At 32.3% G+C, this 20,871-nt stretch overlaps 2 protein-coding genes across 5 annotated transcripts in view; one reads left to right on the forward strand and one right to left on the reverse strand.

The window, feature by feature from the left end:
* Nucleotides 1-19,444, reverse strand: part of Sarm (sterile alpha and armadillo motif) — a 95,450-nt gene extending 76,006 nt beyond the window's left edge. The window contains exons 1-2 of one of the 4 annotated variants that reach the window (XM_083045512.1): nt 19,240-19,444; nt 17,622-17,810 (exon numbers count right to left, since the gene is read on the reverse strand). In XM_083045512.1, the coding sequence (XP_082901638.1) occupies nt 17,622-17,663 (42 nt within the window). In that variant the 5' untranslated portion in view covers nt 17,664-17,810; nt 19,240-19,444. Of the gene's footprint in view, nt 1-8,422; nt 9,337-17,621; nt 18,100-19,239 lie in introns of those variants that run through there. The other 3 variants (XM_083045511.1, XM_083045509.1, XM_083045514.1) reach the window with 3 other exon arrangements.
* The window catches only part of LOC145940402 (uncharacterized), a 111,392-nt gene continuing 100,702 nt past the window's right edge, over nt 10,182-20,871 (forward strand). Inside the window, exons 1-4 of the mRNA XM_083045520.1 lie at nt 10,182-10,223; nt 10,797-10,949; nt 11,246-11,396; nt 11,917-11,960. The gene's annotated coding sequence lies outside the window, so the exon portion shown is untranslated. The remainder of the gene's footprint in view (nt 10,224-10,796; nt 10,950-11,245; nt 11,397-11,916; nt 11,961-20,871) is intronic.

A 20,871-nucleotide genomic window follows, 5' to 3' on the forward strand; every position in this document is an offset into this window, starting at 1 on the left:
ATTTTAAAATAATTTTATAATATAAATTTATAACTTTAGAACTCGTTTTCCGTTTTTAATATTTTATAGTTTTTAAAAATAATAGTTTTTAATAAATTACAATTCTACATACAAATACATTCTCTAAAGTATAATATTATAATAATAATAATATTGTTGTTATAATGAGAGAGCACCTTTTTTTACATGAATAAGAAATAAAACAGTAGCAACGATACTATCAGATAGAATAAATATCAACGGAACATCGATTAACCCTGATTATAAATCAAAGTCAGTTATGTGACGGCATAATTATCGAACATTATCGATGTGTCAAACGAAAAAGAAATCGCTCTCGATCGCGAATAAATTAATGTCAGTACGAATATCGATGAAAAACGAGATCGTCCAGAAGCAGGATCTCGCTTCGAGACACGATTGCAAACGAATTTATTAAATCGATCGACTTGTAAATTTCGTATGCGAAAAAAAAGGACCGGAGACACGAGACAGGATGAAATCGTACCATCACGCACATTTGTATCAGTACTTGCGCACGCGTGCATCATTTGAATAGTCGTTATCAAGTAGGCTCTGAGAAATCAAAATCCCCGTTTACATAGATAATCTTTAGATATATTAACTTTCCAATCAAGTCTTTTCGAACATTTTTTGTAAAAAAAAATAACAGACATCAATAAATCAATAAATAGTCTCTCTCTTATCAGTTAATTAAGAAATCGTGTAATCCTCTATTAGAAATCCTATAATTTAAATAAATCATAAATTACACACGCGCAATTTATTAATTTAGGTTACATGTGGCAAAAATTGCGAAAATAATTTATTCAGTAAATATAATTTTATTGCGATTGACAAATTAATGACATCACTGCGACTGCTAAATTATAACATATTAAAGCTATTTTTGCAAATATAAATATTTAATTATTGATAATTTTTTACAAAATGTAATTCGCTTCTCTTATTTAACTTTAAATAAAAATAATTTTTTTCAGGAAGCAATTTTTCAACACATTTAAAAGAATGCGCTTTTGAAAAACAAAATTTTAATAGAAGGAATGTATTTGCTGGTATATATAATTTTTTTCGAATCGAGCTATCCTCTCTTCTGATCTTAATTTTTTTCCATTCTTGAAGGGAATGAAAAAGGGGATCGCCATGTGGGCCGACGGGAAATCCGAAAGATTGCCGGACGCGGATTTACAACCGGTCGGCTGCGATCACTTTAAATCACGTCCGGTCGCCCACGCGAGAGCGAGTGAACGTATAATATGCGCGCGAGTGAAACGAAACGAGCGAACACGATTTCATTCATGCGCGACCCACTTAAATTTCATTCATTTCGATCGGCACGAGCCTTCTCGTCGGTACGTTATACCGGTCCGCCTTTCTCTCGATCTGCCTGTCTGCCCTATGAAAACCTGCATTGCGAGTCGACGCGATATTTTTCCGAACACGATATATCGAAGAAAAATGTCAATTCTGCATCGAAAAGTCAACGTTAACTTAAATATCGCTGTGTTTAAATCAATATTGAGAGAGAGTGAAAGAGAGAGATATTTTAAAGCGTCAAAGATCACCCCTCTCCACAAGCAAAATTTTATTTCTATTAATGACAGATGTGTTTCAAGAAGTCAATTTAATATGATTAAAAATGAGCAAAACCTTAAAATTGTATTAAAAAAAAAATATTTTAACATCTTTAAATTGGAAGCAACATAATAATGTGATGCAAATTCGAGAGACAAACGTAAAAAAAATCGAATTTAAAAAAATTACGTAAATATTAATATAAAAAATTAATCAATTAAAAATTTTTCGACAAATTAATAATATTTAAAAATTTTAAGAACCGTTGATTCTCGCGCTTAGTCAATCTGATCTATCTCGACTTTTTCGCTACGACAATGATAAGATGTAATAAACCGCGAATCGCGTTACCAAATAAACATTTTACTACTGATAATCGAAATCGAAACCGCGATGCAGACAGTCGGCCGAATGTTATTTACATTGTAAATTTTACAAACGTCACGGTAAAATGCATGATTACAATGAACGTAGATCTAAATTATCTGTTAATTATCTAAAATGTCTAAATTGTGTCGATAAAATTAAAAAAGATGAGCAATAAGTAGAGACGATTCCTATTTTATCGCTCATTTTTGTTCGATTATTTCAAGTTTTCTTTGTGTTATCGTGAAAGAACTAATAAGTAATATCAAATTTATCTGTAGAGACAAAGTTCAACAAAACAGACGAATAAATATAGCAATATTTTCCTTGTTTATTTCTCTTATTATTATATGTATTTTAAATATTTTGTATTACTGTAATGATCAACATCAACATTTCTAGCAATTTCTATTTAATTATTTGGAAAGATGCATTTTTTACGTGACAAATTTTTCTTTTTAATAACGTCATTTTCTTTTTAATTAATAATTATAATTAAATGTTGATAAATTATGTATAAAATAATTGAATATATAAATATTTTAATTTCTTGCTGATAGATATATTTTATAATATTCTTATATGTGTGTGCGTACAAGAATTTTATGTCTACGATATAACATATATCTAGAGTTAATATTTATTCACGTGTAAATAACAATAGCAACTGCCCTTCGAGATTACGCAGAGAAAAAACGGATTATCGATTGTCTCGATTGTCCGGTTGTGAAACTTGAAATCAATGATCAAAGAGATTACAAACCGATGAAGCGTAACTAATCTTAATCGTCGATAATTATGATGATAATTACGTTTGCACGCGAGTTGATCGGTTCTTAGTTATCTGCTTGCAACTTTCGCTCTCGCCAACCGATCATACACAGCCATTGTGTGCAATAACACTTCGACGGGAATCAATATTCCTCGAGTAATTTGCATGAACTATCACGGCTGCGTTCTCTTCGAAAAAAATACGTCCCAACCATTTAAAATAATTACTCACGCGTATTTTTTCAATCGACTCCGCAATTTGTCGCCATTAGCGATGCTATTATATATTTTTCTCGCTATTTTCCCCGCTCTATCTCGCACAAATTGATCGAACATAGTAGATACTCAAACTCCTCAGCATGATTAATCTTCGTACTCGCGAGAAAATGCTGCTAAATTGTAATTGCATTGCAATATTGAAGGCAATTAGAGATTCAGCTTCTCGTTCGCGCACTGTTACATAATCGTAACGTCGCGATGTAGCAGCCTGATTTATCCATCATTAATATAATCATCGTACTAATAGCAAACCGCAATCTAACAAATGGAAAATTTTGATTTTCTGTAGTTCAATATCGCGTAAATTATCGCGTGAATTCTATGGTGTACATGTTATATGTTTAAATATACTATATTAATCGTACAAATTTTTAACTTAATTATAATATGTTAAAAATGCTCAAAATCTATATGTGACATTATATTTTCAACATAGTATAAGATTATTAATCAACGTCAAATTCCATTTCATAAATCTCGGGTAAAAGACGTATAAATAATTAAATATCAAATAATAAAAAGCAATATCTAGAAATATTTTTAAAATAATCTCAAGAAATTAAAAAAAATTTAATTAATTAAATTAAATTTTTAAATTCAATTACTAATCTAAAGAGAAAAAGAGAGACATTATCAAAATAAAAAATTACAAATTTTTTTATCGATGTTCTATTTCTTATATTTCGCAACCGTATAAAGAGCTTAAGTAAATATTAATTATCAAAACAAATGCCGATCGTATCGCTGGGAAAAATTGATTTTATTACAGCACCTGCGTTAATGGAAGTTCGAATAGAAGTTTATCTGATCGCGCAGTTTATCTGATGTTGCATTTGCAGCATTCAATCAAAAGCGTTACATTAATACTTGTCAGTGCAACCTTTTAAGTCTCACCTTCTCATTAGTATAATTTTAGACTTGGCGTTAAAAACGCCGCGCAATTATGCGATGATGGAGGGGAATCGTCATTGTTCGCAAACGTGATCAAGAGATCGAGACGCGATATGTGAGATCTCCTTGATTCTTCTTCTGATTATGAGACACATTTCTTGTTCGGAACACTTGTCTCTCTTAATCTCGTCTTGTTACACGATTTACGCATTAATAATTACATCGACGCCAACAAGATCAGGATCTTCTCTCTCTCTCTCTCTCTCTCTCGTGGTTTTAACGCCGAAGATAGAACATAAATCCGCGCATTAGGTTAAAGGTCGGATTATTAATCGGTTTTCTTCCATCGATTTATCATCGATGCTATACGGAAGACTACTTATCAATGATTATATCAGCTGTTTGTGTTTACAAGCGCTACCAAGATAATTTCACTTTTCTTTTACACGTGATTTATGGAAAGGAATTTGACGTTAATTAATAGTCTTATTATACTATGTGTTGAAAATATTATGTCATAGATTTTAAGCATTTTTAATATATTATAATTAAGCTAAAAATTTGTACGTAATGAAAAACATGTAAACGTTACTTGATGACTGATTCATTTCTTCTAAAAAATCATACTAATGCTATAATTTATTAAATATTGTTCATGTGTGAATTGTCTGATATGTTACTAATTTCTATCAGTTATCAATTATATTAATTAAAAAATTTGGAAGCAGCTTAAAAAAGAATTAACTTAAATAAATAACTCTTAACTCTTTGATATAACAAAAAATTATTCGACTGCCACTAGTCTCTTCATATAAGATTTATGAAATCTAGAGAGTTTATTTAAATAAAATCACTCATCAGCCAGCTATATAACTCGCCACTTTGACGTTAAAACTCATTCAATAATCGCGTCGTCCATAAAATGCATGACGGTCGTAAGGAGTGACCGGAGGAAAATTGTCATTAGTGTTTAACTATCGTGTATTTTCCATCCCGAATCTCATAAATAATTCAAAACGCCGCGGGTGCGATTTTTATTAGTTTCGCATGAAAAAGACGGAAAAATAATAACGATGAAAATATCGGCCAAGGCCGGCGCCGCGATCTCGCGTGGGCGGCATATTTGCAACGTTAAACGCACGTTAATGACGCATAGCCGGCGGCTTCCGATTTTTTTTTTTTTTTTAAATTACCCTCACCGGCCGATCTGCATAATATAGCCGCGAATGAATTGTGTGATAACGAGTGCGTCTGCATTTCGCGAGTCGATACAAATATCATGAAATAAAGGAAAGATAAGAACGGAGATATAAAAATAATTTGTTTCGATATCGTACACAGAGAGAATTTTCTCTTAGAATTTACCCTGAAAATCATGGTAATCGTGGGACAATATGGTATGGAAAGAATTTTATGAAAATTTCTCTGATTAATATTTATGATAATAAAAATAATAATATCTATTACAATAAAATATAAAATATGTTTGATTAATTTTACTATGCAGTTTAGTCAATCAAACACGTTTTATATTTTATTGTGATAGATATTGTTTTATATTTTATTGTGATAAATTTATGAATATTAATCAGAAAAATTCTCATAAAATTCTTTCCATACCATATTGTCCCACGATTACCATGATTTTCAAGGTAAATTCGAAGAGAAAATTCTCTCAGTAACTTTATATTGATAAATAATATCGCTTGCAATAATTACAATATATTTATATGAATCCTGATATAATTGAGAGTATAAATTATTATAATCATATTGTAGTTATATTTTGCATAAATATCTAAATCAATAATAAAAATATCATTGATATCAGTACGAGATAATACGAAACTGCCATTAATTTAAACCACACAAAGTGATTGAGAATATCAGATAAATGTTAATATTTCAATATTATTACAATTCAATATTTCAAAATTTAGATAATTAGATAGAATATTCAAGTATTTCAAAGCACAAAAAATTTTATATTTATTTGAATTATTCATGTAATGTAACTGAATAAATGTTTATTAACGGTGCCACAAATAGGTGTATTTTTCTATCTCGAGATTATTAATAAATATTGTAAAATATCGTAGTAAATACATGTTTCAAGTTTCTTACAAAAAATTCTTTCCGTATTTAAAAAAAAGATAAGTTTTTCTTACTCTATTCTTTAGCAAAAATGTTGAGCAAAAACTTTAAATAAAAAATGAAAAATATAAAGTCTAAAGAATTTGTCTCTGAAATCAAATTTGATCAGCAAATTTGATTTGCAAATAGAAAATAAAATTAATATTACGTACATCACAAAACTTCCTACATTTGCAATGTAAATTTATCGGTCACGTTTATATGAGACGTTTAATCGTTGTCGATAATCTGTGGCGTGGGCGAGTCATTTATCGCGCAGATATGAAAAGTGCAAATTGGTCAACGTTAATAACACATCACTGTCGGCTATTTTTGAAAACACGAACGCCGTTCACATGTCGATCTCTGTACATGCCGCTTCATTAAACATTCCAAGGAAATTCTAATGACATCGCAAACGCATGTTTAGCTCTAATTTACAATGTTCTTCGATTATAACATACGAATATGCTTTTCTTTCTTTTTTTTCCTTTCTCATTCCAGTTCACTCTTGTGTGACTGGTTAGTTGCATTTATTACAATTACGTTCAATATTTTGCAATCTATGTAATTCAATTTTAAATGCAAGAATGTTTAACTACATATTAATCGATCGAGATTTTGTGTTGTAAAATGTCCGATAAAAATGTATTAAATATAAATTTAGATTTAAAAAAATATATGTATTTAATATACGAGCTGATAGCAATGTTTATTATCAGTTCAATATATTTTCATTAAAAATAAATATATATATAAATTATATTATTTTATAAACAATATATATATCTTAGCATTATTGATTAATCTTTTCGTAAGTCTGAACAATTTGCATCTTACATAGCAGCAAAATCAGTGTCTCGCAAACATTGACCATGACATGACTGTTAGCAATATTCGGTCTTTATGTATTTATAGTCGGCAATTGCAACAGGATAATTGAGTCGTAAAAAAGGCTGGTTGAGCTTCGTCGTCGAATACGATAACACACTCATAGACAAGCACGTGGAAAAATATCCGGTCTATTTTTACAACGGTTTAATAATCGACGGTTAGATCATAAGAGCGTCTGCAAAATTGGAAGGCAAATGGACTGATACTACGAAATAGGCTCGCGTGTTATCACGATCATCTCTCGCCTGCAATTTCCCCCAACAATTTTGTTCGCCATTTGCGCGATTCAAGTCGGCTTATTATCAATCGTAGTGTAATCTCCAGACTTGATAAGCCCATCCCTTATTTGCATCACGATTACTACGTAAAATCTTCAGATATGAAAAATATATACATATATATAAAAATATATAACCAAGGCGGTGAAGATAATTTTAAACTCGTTTCATAAATTAATGTATATCATATCTTTTAAGGCTCCTGGGTGCTCACCGCGGTCATATTGGATTGTGACGTCAGAGGCGAGAAAGCACACGCTGAAAATTCTTAGATGCCATTTTTTAATGAAAAGATATTTCGATTAAACAGCACTTCAGATGGCTTTAGCACACTCTTAAAAACCCCCGAAAACTATCCTTTTCCCTTTATAATCAATCAACATCTGTAAAATGATCGAGATATCAGACTTTGACATGCGGAATGACTGCACATGTGCAAAGACCAGACGGACTGGGCTTCATAATATTACATTTTAGAGCTGTTGATTGATTATAAAGGGGAAAGGATAGTTTTCGAGGTTTTTTAAGAATGTGCTAAAGCCATCTTAAGTGCTGTTTCATCGAAATATTTTTTTATTTCGAAATGGCATCTAAGAAATTTTAGCGTGTTTTCTCGCCTCACGATTTCGACATGATCGGCAAGGAGCCAGGAGCCTTAATGTATGTTAATGCTGAAAATATTATAAAGTGAGACTCAATTTCATTCAAGTTCAATAGTATTATTAATGTAACTTTAACTGTTTTTAGAGGAAGAATAATCTTTTTCACGGAGCTTCAAAAATGTCCATATAAAATGTCATATAAAATAAAAATGCTAAAAAAGCGATTTGACGTTATAAAGTAATATCTCAATAAAAAAGTTTTAACGCACGTGCGATTTATTCGCGCAGCCCTCAAGACGCACGCGTCGTGGTAATGCAAAATAAAAATATTTTATCTCACACACGAACGACGCCGATAAGTCTCCTGCGAAGGTGAAAGGGAATTGCGTGTTTAAAGCTTATAAGGAAAAGAACCGGTTCCCCCTTGCATTTGCAACGCACTGTTTGTTGCATCGAAAACAATGCTCTTATTCGAGTATTCTCGAGAAATTCGAGATTGTTCAAATAATCATACATATAAATAACAAATCTGATAATACAGGCGTCATAATGGCAAGTGCGAATTATGGATAAATGAATTAAGTATATAAACTTATATATATATCGACATACCAAACGATTCTTGTAATTCAGGGGCGCATGATGACCGACGTTCCTTCGAAGCTGCTTGACAGCTCTCGGCGATGCTGTGGTATGCATTGTCTCTTTCCTCGGATCTCTTCTCGATCATTGATTCATCACCAATCACTCGCGACGCGCACCTATGTCTTTGTTATTATCCGCCACGTAAACACACGCGTACTTTGATCGTATCGAAATGAGGAAAAGCGATGAACGACAAATCGTAACAAAGTAATATCACATTACCGTGAACGATACCGGATACACGTCTGTGTCGTTATAGTCGACGCGCACAACCTCACGAAAGTTCGATTCGACGTATGCGTGTATGTGTGTATATATATATGTTTCGCGCGACGTAAAAAACGTTCGTTGAGTAAATTTCGAAAACAATAGCGATTCCTTTACGCGGCGACGAGGAATACGTAATTCGGCATCTTGATATAGACTTGCGTCCCGTTGTTACGTCACACTCGCTCACCCACGTGCCTCGCTCGCGTCCGCGTCGCGCCGAAACAACGAGGCTCGCATCTCCCGCGCGCGTGCCGTAACGTGACGTGTGACGTGACACGCGCGAGACGCGTCGCTCACTTCACGCCGATCCGCGATATCCCCGACGCCGCGGTAACCCGATATCGCACGGTGCCAGCGCGTAACCCGGCACTGAAAATCCTCGCTTTTTCGCACGCCCTCGCGATTTCTCGCATCGACGAGCCAGCGATTAATTAACGAGCGGCGATTGGCCAATGTATATGCGCGCGTGAGATGGTTTCTCTCGCGCGAGTAACGCGCGAATTCGTCGTCTCGATATGGCTGCCGACACTGCACTGAAGTCCGCGAGAGCAAAGCGAACGCGAGGTTCACTTTCGACGTGTCCCGAGGCGCCCGCTCGACGACCAGAGCGTCGCCTACGTCGGCGTCCACGCGAGCGGCATGCATACGCGAGTTATTATAATAAAGAGAGGCGTGCGACGTATGTTTAGGACGAATAATCGCGAGAGTGCTATTTATACGCGACTCGTCGCGGGGGAGACTTGGCGGAATCTTCAGACTTGTAGATACGTGATCGCGTCTTTTTGAAAAAAAGATACGGCAGCGCCATCTATCGCATTTTGCACTCTTTACTCGGCGCTCTCTCTATCTCTTTTTATATATATTCGTCTCTTTCTATTACCTATTACTAATTGCACCGTATTATGTATTATGTACCTTTTGTACTTGAAGTTAAAACGATGATATGAGAAGGAGGAAGGAAAAATTATGCTTAGGACAGGTAGAAAATACAGCTCGGAATAGATTTTGCTACAATGTAGCACGTAGTCGGGAAAAATTTATGCGAACGGAAAAAAAACAATTAACGGTCGAATCATCGACACGATGAGAATAGCGCGACTTTTGATGTAACGATCCAACTAATACTCTCGTCTCAAATAGAATATCTCAATTAATATCAGTACAATACAAATATCACACACACACGCAACGCCAATTCGATAAATGAAGTAATTTACTTACGGTCAGATAACTCAAGCGACTCGTAAACGGCGCCATATTAAGTGGAAAGAAACTTGAGGGGGTTGCGTTCGAAAATCTGTCCGTAAAGGTGCAGAATTTGACCGACCAATGAGAGACCGAGGATCTCTTTGTCCTGATTGGTCGATCGGACGCTGGACTCTAAGTGAATGCATTTTCGAACACAATCTAGGCTGCCGCCATCTACACCTTCGCATTGTTCCTGACTGCAATCAACGTTCGCGCGCTGCTCCGGATCGCCGGTCCGCGAAAGTGCGAGGTAAGTATTAATTAGTCGTTAATTATTGTATAAATTGGATCGCCTCGCGTGCCCTGACACCGTGATCGCGGTCTCGCGTGCGAGATTCACCTCGGCGATGAATCTCGTTCGACATTCGCTCTTCGGAAATCGCGTGATGTCGGGAGCTCCGAGCTCCGACTCGAGTCGCCGAAAGTTGGCGAAAAGTAGGAGCTGAGTATTAATTAGCGCCTTCGCGCGTTAATTGGCGTTTAAATCGGATCGCGTCGCGTGTCCTGATATCCTGATCGCGAAATTGCGACCTCGTCGGCCGTTAATCTTGCTCAACGGTACGTTACTTCTCCCCAAAAAAGCGTCACGTAGCGTGACGTCACAGCGTCTCCTACTCGAGCCACCGAAAGCTTGCACAGACAAGTTCATGGCGGTGGATCGTGGATCGAATTACCAGGTGTGCTTTCGATGCGAAAATTCTTATCGTATATGTTTTGTATGTGTATTTTGATTGTATATGTTGTATATAATGCGATATAATAAGATTGTTCTCATGTATATATATATATTTCAACTCTAATATATGTATTTGATATGTTACAGGTAGCAGTGCGATTCACGCGTCGTATCGGGAGTCGGGAGTGTTGTATAAAATGTCGGGCGATCGTATTCGTTCGCGAATGTGAATGCTCCGAAGGACCAAGAGAGGAGGAGGAGGCCCGGGGAGGCATCTGCGACAGCGGAGCAGCTAGTGAAGTATGTATAAATACAATTTATAACATAATTATACCTAATTTATTAATTCATTAATTCGTGGTCGCGATCTCGTGCGCGAAATTAACCTCGTCGGCCGTGAATCTCGCTCAACGGTACATTACTTTTCCAATAATGCGTGACGTCACAGCATCTCCGACTCGAGCCACCGAAAGTTTGCGTGGACGAGGGCGGATCGAATTACCGGGTGCGCTTTCGAGACGCGAAAATAGATTTATATATGTTATAATGCGAAATAATAAGATTATTCTAATATATGTGTATTTTATTTGTTACAGATAACAGTGCGATTTACGCGTCGTGTCGGGAGTGCCGTGTAAAGTATCGGGCGATCGTATAATTATTCGTGAGTGTCATGAATGCGACGAAGGACCAAGAGAGGAGGAGGAGACCCGGGAAAGCATCGGGCGACAGCGGGGCAGCTGTAAGGTATACAAAATAAAAATATTTTCTTTTAAACTGCATTGTTTATATTTGATTGTTTCCAGATTTTCAAAACATCCTGTATATATATATATATATATATATATATATATATACACACACACATAGAAAGAATTTTCTCTTGGAATTTACCCTGAAAATCATGGTAATCGTGGGACAATATGGTATGGTGTGGAAAGAATTTTATGAGAATTTCTCTGATTAATATTTATCACAATAAAAATAATAATATCTACACGTTAAAATATAAAACATGTTTGATTAATTTTACTATGCAGTTTAATTTTAAACTGCATAGTAAAATTAATCAAACATGTTTTATATTTTAACGTGTAGATATTATTATTTTTATTGTGATAAATATTAATCAGAGAAAGTCTCATAAAAAATTGTTTCCATATCATATTGTCCCACGATTACCATCATTTTCAGGGTGAATTCTAAGAGAAAATTCTCTCCGTGCACATACATATGTATATACATAATTTAAATATTTTGTTTTCAGATTAATGTGCTGTGTCTACAACTCCGCTCGTATGGTCACTCTCGGTGAGTGAGAAATTGTTTAGTCTATAACATTTCACAGTTGAAAAATTTGTGTTAAATTTAACAAATATCACATGTCCCAAACGGTCCATAGCAATTTTTGTATCAATTTAACATAATACAGATATGTTAAATGGTGACAGGAATATTATGTTAATATTTTAACATAAAACAAATTTAAACTTCATGTAAACTAAAAATAAATTTTGTATAAAATTAACATAGGTTTAATGTAAAAATTAACTAAAAAAATGATATTTTTATCATTCTCGCACTTGTATTATAAAATAAAATCAACATTTTTTTCTCTAAATTTTAAAGATAAATCTTGCCACTAATAATATGGAACATTTATTGTAAAAAATTAAAAATAGGTACACATTGTGTTATTTTTACACTTTCTTTCAGTTGTTTTAATAATTCAAAGTTTGAGTTCAATTAACACAACAGCAATATGTTAAATTAAAATATGAATGTGTTAAATATTTAACACAAAAATTTTAACAGGGACCGTTTTTAACAAGAAAACATAAATTTTCCAACTGTGTTCTATAGTAAATGATATGCTTGCTTCACACCTATATATTCCCACATGTATCTACCTCTCTCTTGTCTCGTTTTCCCAACAAATTAGATCTCGATCTCCGTTTCGATTGGCGCTCGCGATTTGTACTGCGTGCGCCTATTTATTTCGCCTGGTTAATCGATTCAAGATTGCCGATCGCGATTTACAACGCGTCGTCTCACGGTCTCTGTGACTACTCGCCGCTAATTTTTCCGCGCCGTTTTCCTTTGATCCTTCGTGCACGGAATTAAGTCCCCTCGACGGGAAATCATAAAATATATACGCACGTCGATTAACGTAATTCGTCGAGAATTTTTCTCCGCTCGGTCAGTCTTTAATTGGAATTTGATACACATAAACGAAAACACCGATTTATATATCCGTTTATTTCTGAGAGATAATAATTCGTTTTTGTTTTCTTTTCCAAAGGAAAAGTTTCTATATTCTTGCTATTTTTTTTGTTGTAAAACGCGCAACGATATATTATAATTATGTGAATAAAAAATTAAATGCAACCTATTGAACAAAGATATATTAAAATTTAGGCTATTTATCTTTTAATATACATAAAACTAATTAAAAAATGAGATTAATAATGTGACATGTGATACAACTTGAAATTTTATGTATAAAATGAAATAATATTAATATTAATTATTTTATATTGTACATAAAATTAAAGTTGTATCACATACTACATTATTAATCTTGTTTAATTAATTTTATGTATATCGGAAGACATATAGCCTTTAATATATCTTCGTTCAATACGTTGCATTTAATTTACTCACATAATTTTAATATATCTTGATGCGCATGTCACAAAAAAATTATTTTATATTAAAATAATTAATATTAATATTAAATTAATACACAGAGAGAATATTTTCTTAGAATTTACCCTGAAAATCATGGTAATCGTGGGACAATATAGTATGGAAAGAATTTTATGAGAATTTCTCTGATTAATATTTATCACAATAAAAAATAATATCTATTACAATAAAATATAAAAGATGTTTCATTAATTTTACTATAGTTTAGTAAAATTAATGAAACATATTTGATATTTTACTGTGATAGATATTATTATTTCCACACTATATTGTCTCACGATTACCATGATTTTCAGGGTAAATTCTAAAAGAAAATTCTCTCAGTGTAATATTAAATTTATAAATTAATATTAATATTAATTTTTAAATATGATATAATATATCTTAATTGCTTAAATATTTATTAACAAATGTTTGCGATGCTTCGTTCTAATATTAATACCTTTATCATAAATACTGCTTCGATTATTTTTAGACGCGATATCTAGGGTCGAGGAAGTCGTTCCGCGTCCGATTTCCCATTGCGCTTGCAGCGAAGCTGCATTCCGCACGATCGTTATCGCTGCATGCGCTGACCTTCGCGGAAAATGCGTCGTTTTAAGTGCCGCTATTAAGTTAGGTATTCTCAATATTCGCAAATAATAACATGCGTTTCGTATGGCTATACAACGAGAGTTAACCCGCGTTCCACGAGAATTGCACGACGCTCCGGCAATTCCATTCGCTGCATCAAGCGAGACCGAGTATTCAAGGTGCACCGAGCTCGGATAATAATGGAATGATTTATTGCTATGCGTTCCAAGACGGCGAGTTTTGTCCCGTGCGAAAAAAACTTAACAATAGATACAGTAGGATTGCATAAAAATACAATTAGTATTGACAGATGAATGGAAAGAAATCATTTTTCCAATAGTTTAAAAAAGTATATTGAAATATTTTAAGATACACATTCAAAGATCTTCATAATTAAGTTCGAAAACTTTCTCAATATAATTTACTTACGTTGGATTAAAAAAGAAACAAATAATTTTTCCCAATAGATTTTAAATTTTTACAAATTAAAAACAGGCAAATATATTTGAATATTTAAAGGCACACACATTGAAAGATTTATTTCATAATTAAATTCGAAAAATATCTTTATAAAATGCACTTACGTCGGATTAAAAAAAAAGAAATAATACATTTAAATAGTTTTTTTTTAAACTCTTACAAAATAAAAATAGGCAAACATATTTTTATATTTTGAGGTATATTCAAAGATTTATTTTATAATTAAATTCAAAAAATATCTTAATGAAATGTACTTACATTGGATTAAAAAAAAAAGAAAAATAATACTTTCCAATAGTTTTTTAAATTCTTACAAACTAAAACCAGGCAAATATATTTGAATATTTGAAGGTATACACACATTCGAAGATCTATTTCATAATTTAATTAAAAAACTATCTCAATGAAATGCATTTACGTCGGATTAAAAAAAAATCTCACATTTTCTCGCGATTTTTTCACCTCGTCGGCCGATGGTCTTCGCGCTTTCACTTGACCAATATTACGGGTGTTAAAATGGCGACTATAAAATTAACCGCGACAAATTACGCGCGAGACGCGATATTCATCAATTACCATAAAAGGGCGCTTTACGGTCGACGTGCTGGCGTCGTGTTGAAAATTACGAGTATTGACTAATAGTTGACTGACAGTGCCGGTAATTCCATGGAATGCTAACGTTATCGCGATAAATGCGAGATGATGATTATAAATATACACTTTCGCCGCACATTCGCACCAAGGAACAATGTGCTTCGACGAAGAAGCGCCTTGACCTAAACCGTCTTTTTCAACATTTTCGAAAAAAGGCGATCGAAGAGTCTATCCCTAATTCAAAGGTTTAATATTTAATTCATTTTTCTATAAGAGGGAATTGAAAATTGTAGAAATATCAATTGTTTGAATTTTATGATTTATATAAATATGTAGAAAAAAAATCTATGCATTTTGTGTGAATTTTATATGCATGCTATTAGGAAATATTTATGGAAATTTTGTTTTACGAGAGAAATTAGAAACTGAACAAATTTTATATTTTGGGAGGGAAATTTTGCTATAGTGTGTCTTTGGCATGCTTTAGCATCATTTAAAATAGCGAATTAACTAAATTAAGTACAGTAATGTATGAATTTCGTAGAACAACACGGAAAAATAATTGTCTAAATTTTAGCTATGGTAACTAATATTTTTTAGCTATAGAATTCTCCGTTAAACTATAAAAAATATTAGTTACCATAGCTAAAATTTAGGTATGATAATTAAATTTCAGGTTGCAATAAAGAGACAACTAAAATTTAGCTATGGTAGCTAATTTTTTTTCCGTGAATGATACTGAAAGGTATCGTAAAAACAAAAAATATCGTAAGATGCGTTTTCGATAAGTCGTAAACATCGTCCGCGTCATAAACGCGTTGCAGGCGTGTAAACAAAAAGTGTCGTAACGAGATTATAAACGGGTTTTATCGTCGAACATTAAATTTCTCCAGTGTTATTAGCGGGTTAATGGAACAGTTGTTCCAAGTTAATTGCGTTACGACGCGAGGGAAAAATTTCTAGAGAAAACCGAAGCTTTGATATATGACGAGTGATAAATTATTGTACTTTTTTTCTCATTTTTTTATTTTTCCTATCATTCTCAGCAAAATGTCGCGGATAAAATATGCAAAAGAAAAAAGAAATTTTCAAACTCTTTACAAGTAGAATATAAATCCTTTACATATATTAAGTTAGAAAGGTAGATAGGTGTAAATTTTGTTAAAGCAAAACATTTAATAAGAAGTATTTCAATTTATCCTTTATGTTATTATTACAGTATACACTGAGAGAATTTTCTCTTAGAATTTATCCTGAAAATTATGATAATCGTGAGACAATATGGAAAGAATTTTATGAGAATTTCTCTGATTAATATTTATTACAATAAAAATAATAATATCTATCACAATAAAATATAAAATATGTTTGATTAATTTTACTAAACTGCTTAGTAAAATTAATCAAACATTTTATATTTTATTGTGATAGATATTATTTTTATTGTGATAAATATTAATCAAAGAAATTATCATAAAATTCTTTCTATATCTATACCATATTGTCCCACGATTACCATGATTTTCAGGGTAAATTCTAAAAGAAAATTCTCTCTGTGTAGTTTACACTCTTAATATCGTCGAACAGTACCTTTATAAGATAGATCATAATATCAGGGCTATAAAAAAAATGCTATTAGCTGCAACTGCCAGTGATTTTAAGCGTTTCATAAATCAAGCAGAGATTTTTAGAGGACACATTTTAGTTAACGATATCTTTTTAAGAGACAAATCAATATACATTGGACGATTACTCGTTATTCTGGTCTCGAAGGCCGCGTGCCCGTTTCATCACGCGCGCAATCACAACAGTTGCAAAATGCACAATATTTATCGTAATGAAAAAAAGAAGAAACGAAGTATCTTTCCCTCTCTCGTGCTCCGTTTATATCCCGCTTCTCATAGATATCCGTTTTCCAGGCTCGCAATGTCGTTTCTCCTTATGGAACGCGCGTTTTTGCTTCGTACGCACATCGATAGATCTAACGACGCCGATCGATTGATTGCGCAATCGATCGTTATTAACTACCAACGGGTGCCAACGGCGGATTCCTCTCTCTCGTGAAAAAAATAACAACTATACGAGTGTACCAGTGACCTTTATATAACGTTCGTCCTTCTCTCACTTTTTTTTTACGGAATTGCGAAAAAAACGGAGATTGTCTGATTGAATTAGCAAATAATCGTTAATTACTTGAAAAGCCTTACATGCTCGTTATTGCTTTATATATTGATTCCAATCGACTTTTATCATTTAGGACATTTATGAAAATTGTAAAAAATAGAATTTACAAAAAAATTATACACAATAATGCATTATTTCGAATTACTTTGAAGATGTTCAGGAAATGTTGATGCCTGAAAAGACTGCAACGCGTTTATCTCGAATGAAATCCGGTCAATATTTATTTTGGCATATTTGATACTATATACAGGGGTTCTATATGGATATTTTATATATATGTATATCTTTTAAAATTTCTATAAGCTCCAAGAAAGACAGCGTGCTGCCATCTTTTACGAGCATCGAAAAGCATCGGCGAAATACTCGGTTATCAATAATACCTCTCACGCGTGTGTTCTTACACAATATTGATAAATATTTATACCCACGTACCTTCTTGTTGCGATATGCGCAGCAGGACAATCCGTTACCCATGATTCTGGCGATCGATCCTAATAGCGATCACCACGTCAAGCTGCTTCTTGCTTTGCACCGCTCGAAACTCGAAACATTGTTCAGATTTTTAATCACTTCTCTCCTTGCGAATCTCCTTTTCGTCATTCTGATTGAGCTCGTGAAAACCTGTCTCGCGAAAGTCACTGTTTGTAAGCATCATTTCTTTCAGAGCCGAAAATCCACTTTCTTTCAGCCGCGTCGCATTTTTCATTCATTTCGTAATTTTTCTCTTATCAAATTTTTATCATTTTATTTTTATGTTTCGAAAATTAAGACTTGCACGCCAAGTAGGTTAAAATGGTAAAAAAAAGCCGCTGCATTTTGCCGCCTTAAATGAAGTGCGTTTGCAATTAAGATTTTAATCGCGTGTCTAATTGATCGCGCTTGCAACATTTTAATTAATGTTCACCTCAATTTGCCTTGTCTTGTCGCGCTATTTATCTTAATTTCTGTACAATGTGTTAAAACACTTATCTTATTTCTTTCTCGATAATAATTTCTCGCGGATTAAATGATAAAATTAATAATCAATTGTCAATCACATTATATTATCAATAATAATTAAATATAATGAATTAGTATTTAGTATTTCTTTGACTATTTCTCAGATATTAATTTTAAGCATAATTTTTTATAATAATCATCTGGCATAATAATTTTTTAATGACTATAATTAATGATTTATAAATATTGATGATCATTACACAAAATGTTTTTCTTATAATAAAAATAGAATATGATGCGCGTTGAAAGCTTTTTTTAGATAACTCAAAGTCATACTTGTTCGCGTTACTTGATTGGACATCATTATTTATTTTCCTATAAAATTTCCTGTAAATATCTTTCATAAATAATTAAAAATTCTTGACATGGTGTTTCTTCGTCACCGTTCACGTTTAAACACATGATTTCTTTCTTTCATAAATTTTATTTTTAAATTATGTTCAAACATTTTCTTCCTTTATTTTGAAGATTTAAATTGAAACAATATTATTTATGTCATGAATATATTTTGGCAAAACTATTACATTATAAAGATTGACGATTCACAAACTTTTTTTTTGTGTTTTTTATAACTTGCAAATTATAAAAATATTTGTCTATTTTAATGCAATGAAAATTGATGTCCAAAAAGAATAATAGACTGAGAAAATAATATTTGATGATATACATAATGTATATATATAATCGTGTTTTCATTCCAAAATATTTTGCCCGGACGAAAAGAGAAGAAAACATAAATCAATCTGAGAGCTATGAAGTCGGTTTTAAATATACATTGATTCACGCTTGTGAACTTCGTATTTATCATTCACCAGTGAAAATATTCAATATTTAAAAAATCTTAGCATAAAATTATCCAGTATATATAGAGAAAACGCACAATATGTGCCTTTGTTTGTGACACTTTTATTTTTCTATTCAAATAAATATTTTTTTTTTGCAAACTGCATTTTTTAAAAATATCCATCCTTTTTAGTATTCGTTATAACGCGATGTATTATTAATATAAAAATTATTAATTATATTATTCCTCTTAGAGAATGCCTTTTACCCTTAAATTGTATTCGGCTTGTATACGATCCCACGTAGCGATATAGTTGTACTAGAACAGTGGTCACGTTATAATAGTTTAATCCGAAGATAAAATAACTCGATCGGCAGTTTTGAATTAATCGTTCGCGTCTTGGGGTGCTTTGCGAGACACCGGACACGCACGTGTCGCTGAACTTCCAAAAACTGTTGGCCAAAATTGTAAGAAAGTCCTGGCTCACACGCGCGTACCACGCGGACAGCGAGCCGACACGCGTGTCGACGCGTGCGCGTGCGAACGAGCGCACGGTACCAATATCCATACTGGCGAGTCACCGCTTTATTTTCCACCGTTACATCACTGTCGTCGGTAGCTTCGCTTCTCGACATCGTGCGGCTTCGCTGTAGTGTGTCTGACAGACCGCTTCTTATCGACGCAAAGACATTTTGAACGAAACTACAACTCGTACGCATAATCTGCATCTCGATCGCATAGGATTGCGGTGATACATTTTGCGATACAACGCGATAGTCAATCGGTAACGCTTGATACGAAATTTGAAATCGGAATAAAATTTTAACTTGCCAAACTTTCTCTCTTTTACTTTTTTTTTATATAAGCTGTATTTAAAAAAAAACAGTAAGTTGATTCTCTGACCATATTTAACTTCGCTCCTGTTTATGAAAAGTATTTTCTTTTCTTGGTATTATTTATTTCAATATCGGATAAATATATAGCTTTCTAGTTTTCCGTGAATTAAATACTGACTTTAACATTGAATACAATTAATAGTTGTTATTAAAAAAGTTCCTTATATTTATATATTTATATCTTAGGATCTTTTTCTCTCTCTGATACATTTACATTTTTATTATATAATAAGAAAAGAAGAATTTTGCACCAAAATTCTGTCTTCAAATTGATATATACGTATTTATAAAATGACATATTTTTTCAAGTGGTTTCTTAAGACTTGAAACCGCTTTAATTTATCAGATATGGGAGCTATATATAATCTGTTATATTTAATAAAGTTCGCTAGGAAGTTGTTTGTTTTTTTTTAAGCTTTAAAAATGCAAGAAGTTTTTTGTGATATATAGAAATAATGTTTTTGAATTTTGTTTGATTTAATATTCAATATACTTAATAAAAATGAAAAAATAATTCATATTATTGATGAAAATAAATTAAAATTGTTCAATAACTCATTTTAATTTTTAACAGTCTTTTAATAAGCATCAAGATATCTTTTGATTCGAAACTTCTCTACTTTTTAAGTATAACTTCTCTGTTTTAATTAAAATACAGAATACTACGATTTTACATTAAAATTAAAATGCATGAATATTTTATATTTGAAATATTTTCTCATTTAAAAATTTGTCGAAAATATCTCTATCTGTAGTAAGTAATACTTAAATAAAATACAAATATATTTAAATAAAATAAATTTTTTAATACTTGAATATTTTTAATTATTTTAGTTATTTTTTTATTTAATTATTTAATAATAAAATAATATTCTTTTCACTAATAATATAAACGACATGGATATTTGTAAAAAAAATAGCACAGATATTGTTTTAATTTTAAATTATAAATATATATCGATTATACAATATTTTAGAAATATAGTTTACCGAAAACGAGTAA

Source organism: Prenolepis imparis, unplaced genomic scaffold, assembly GCF_030444845.1.
Source record: "Prenolepis imparis isolate NDT839.2.m4 unplaced genomic scaffold, iyPreImpa1.0 SCAF_9, whole genome shotgun sequence".
NCBI lineage: Eukaryota > Metazoa > Arthropoda > Insecta > Hymenoptera > Formicidae > Prenolepis > Prenolepis imparis.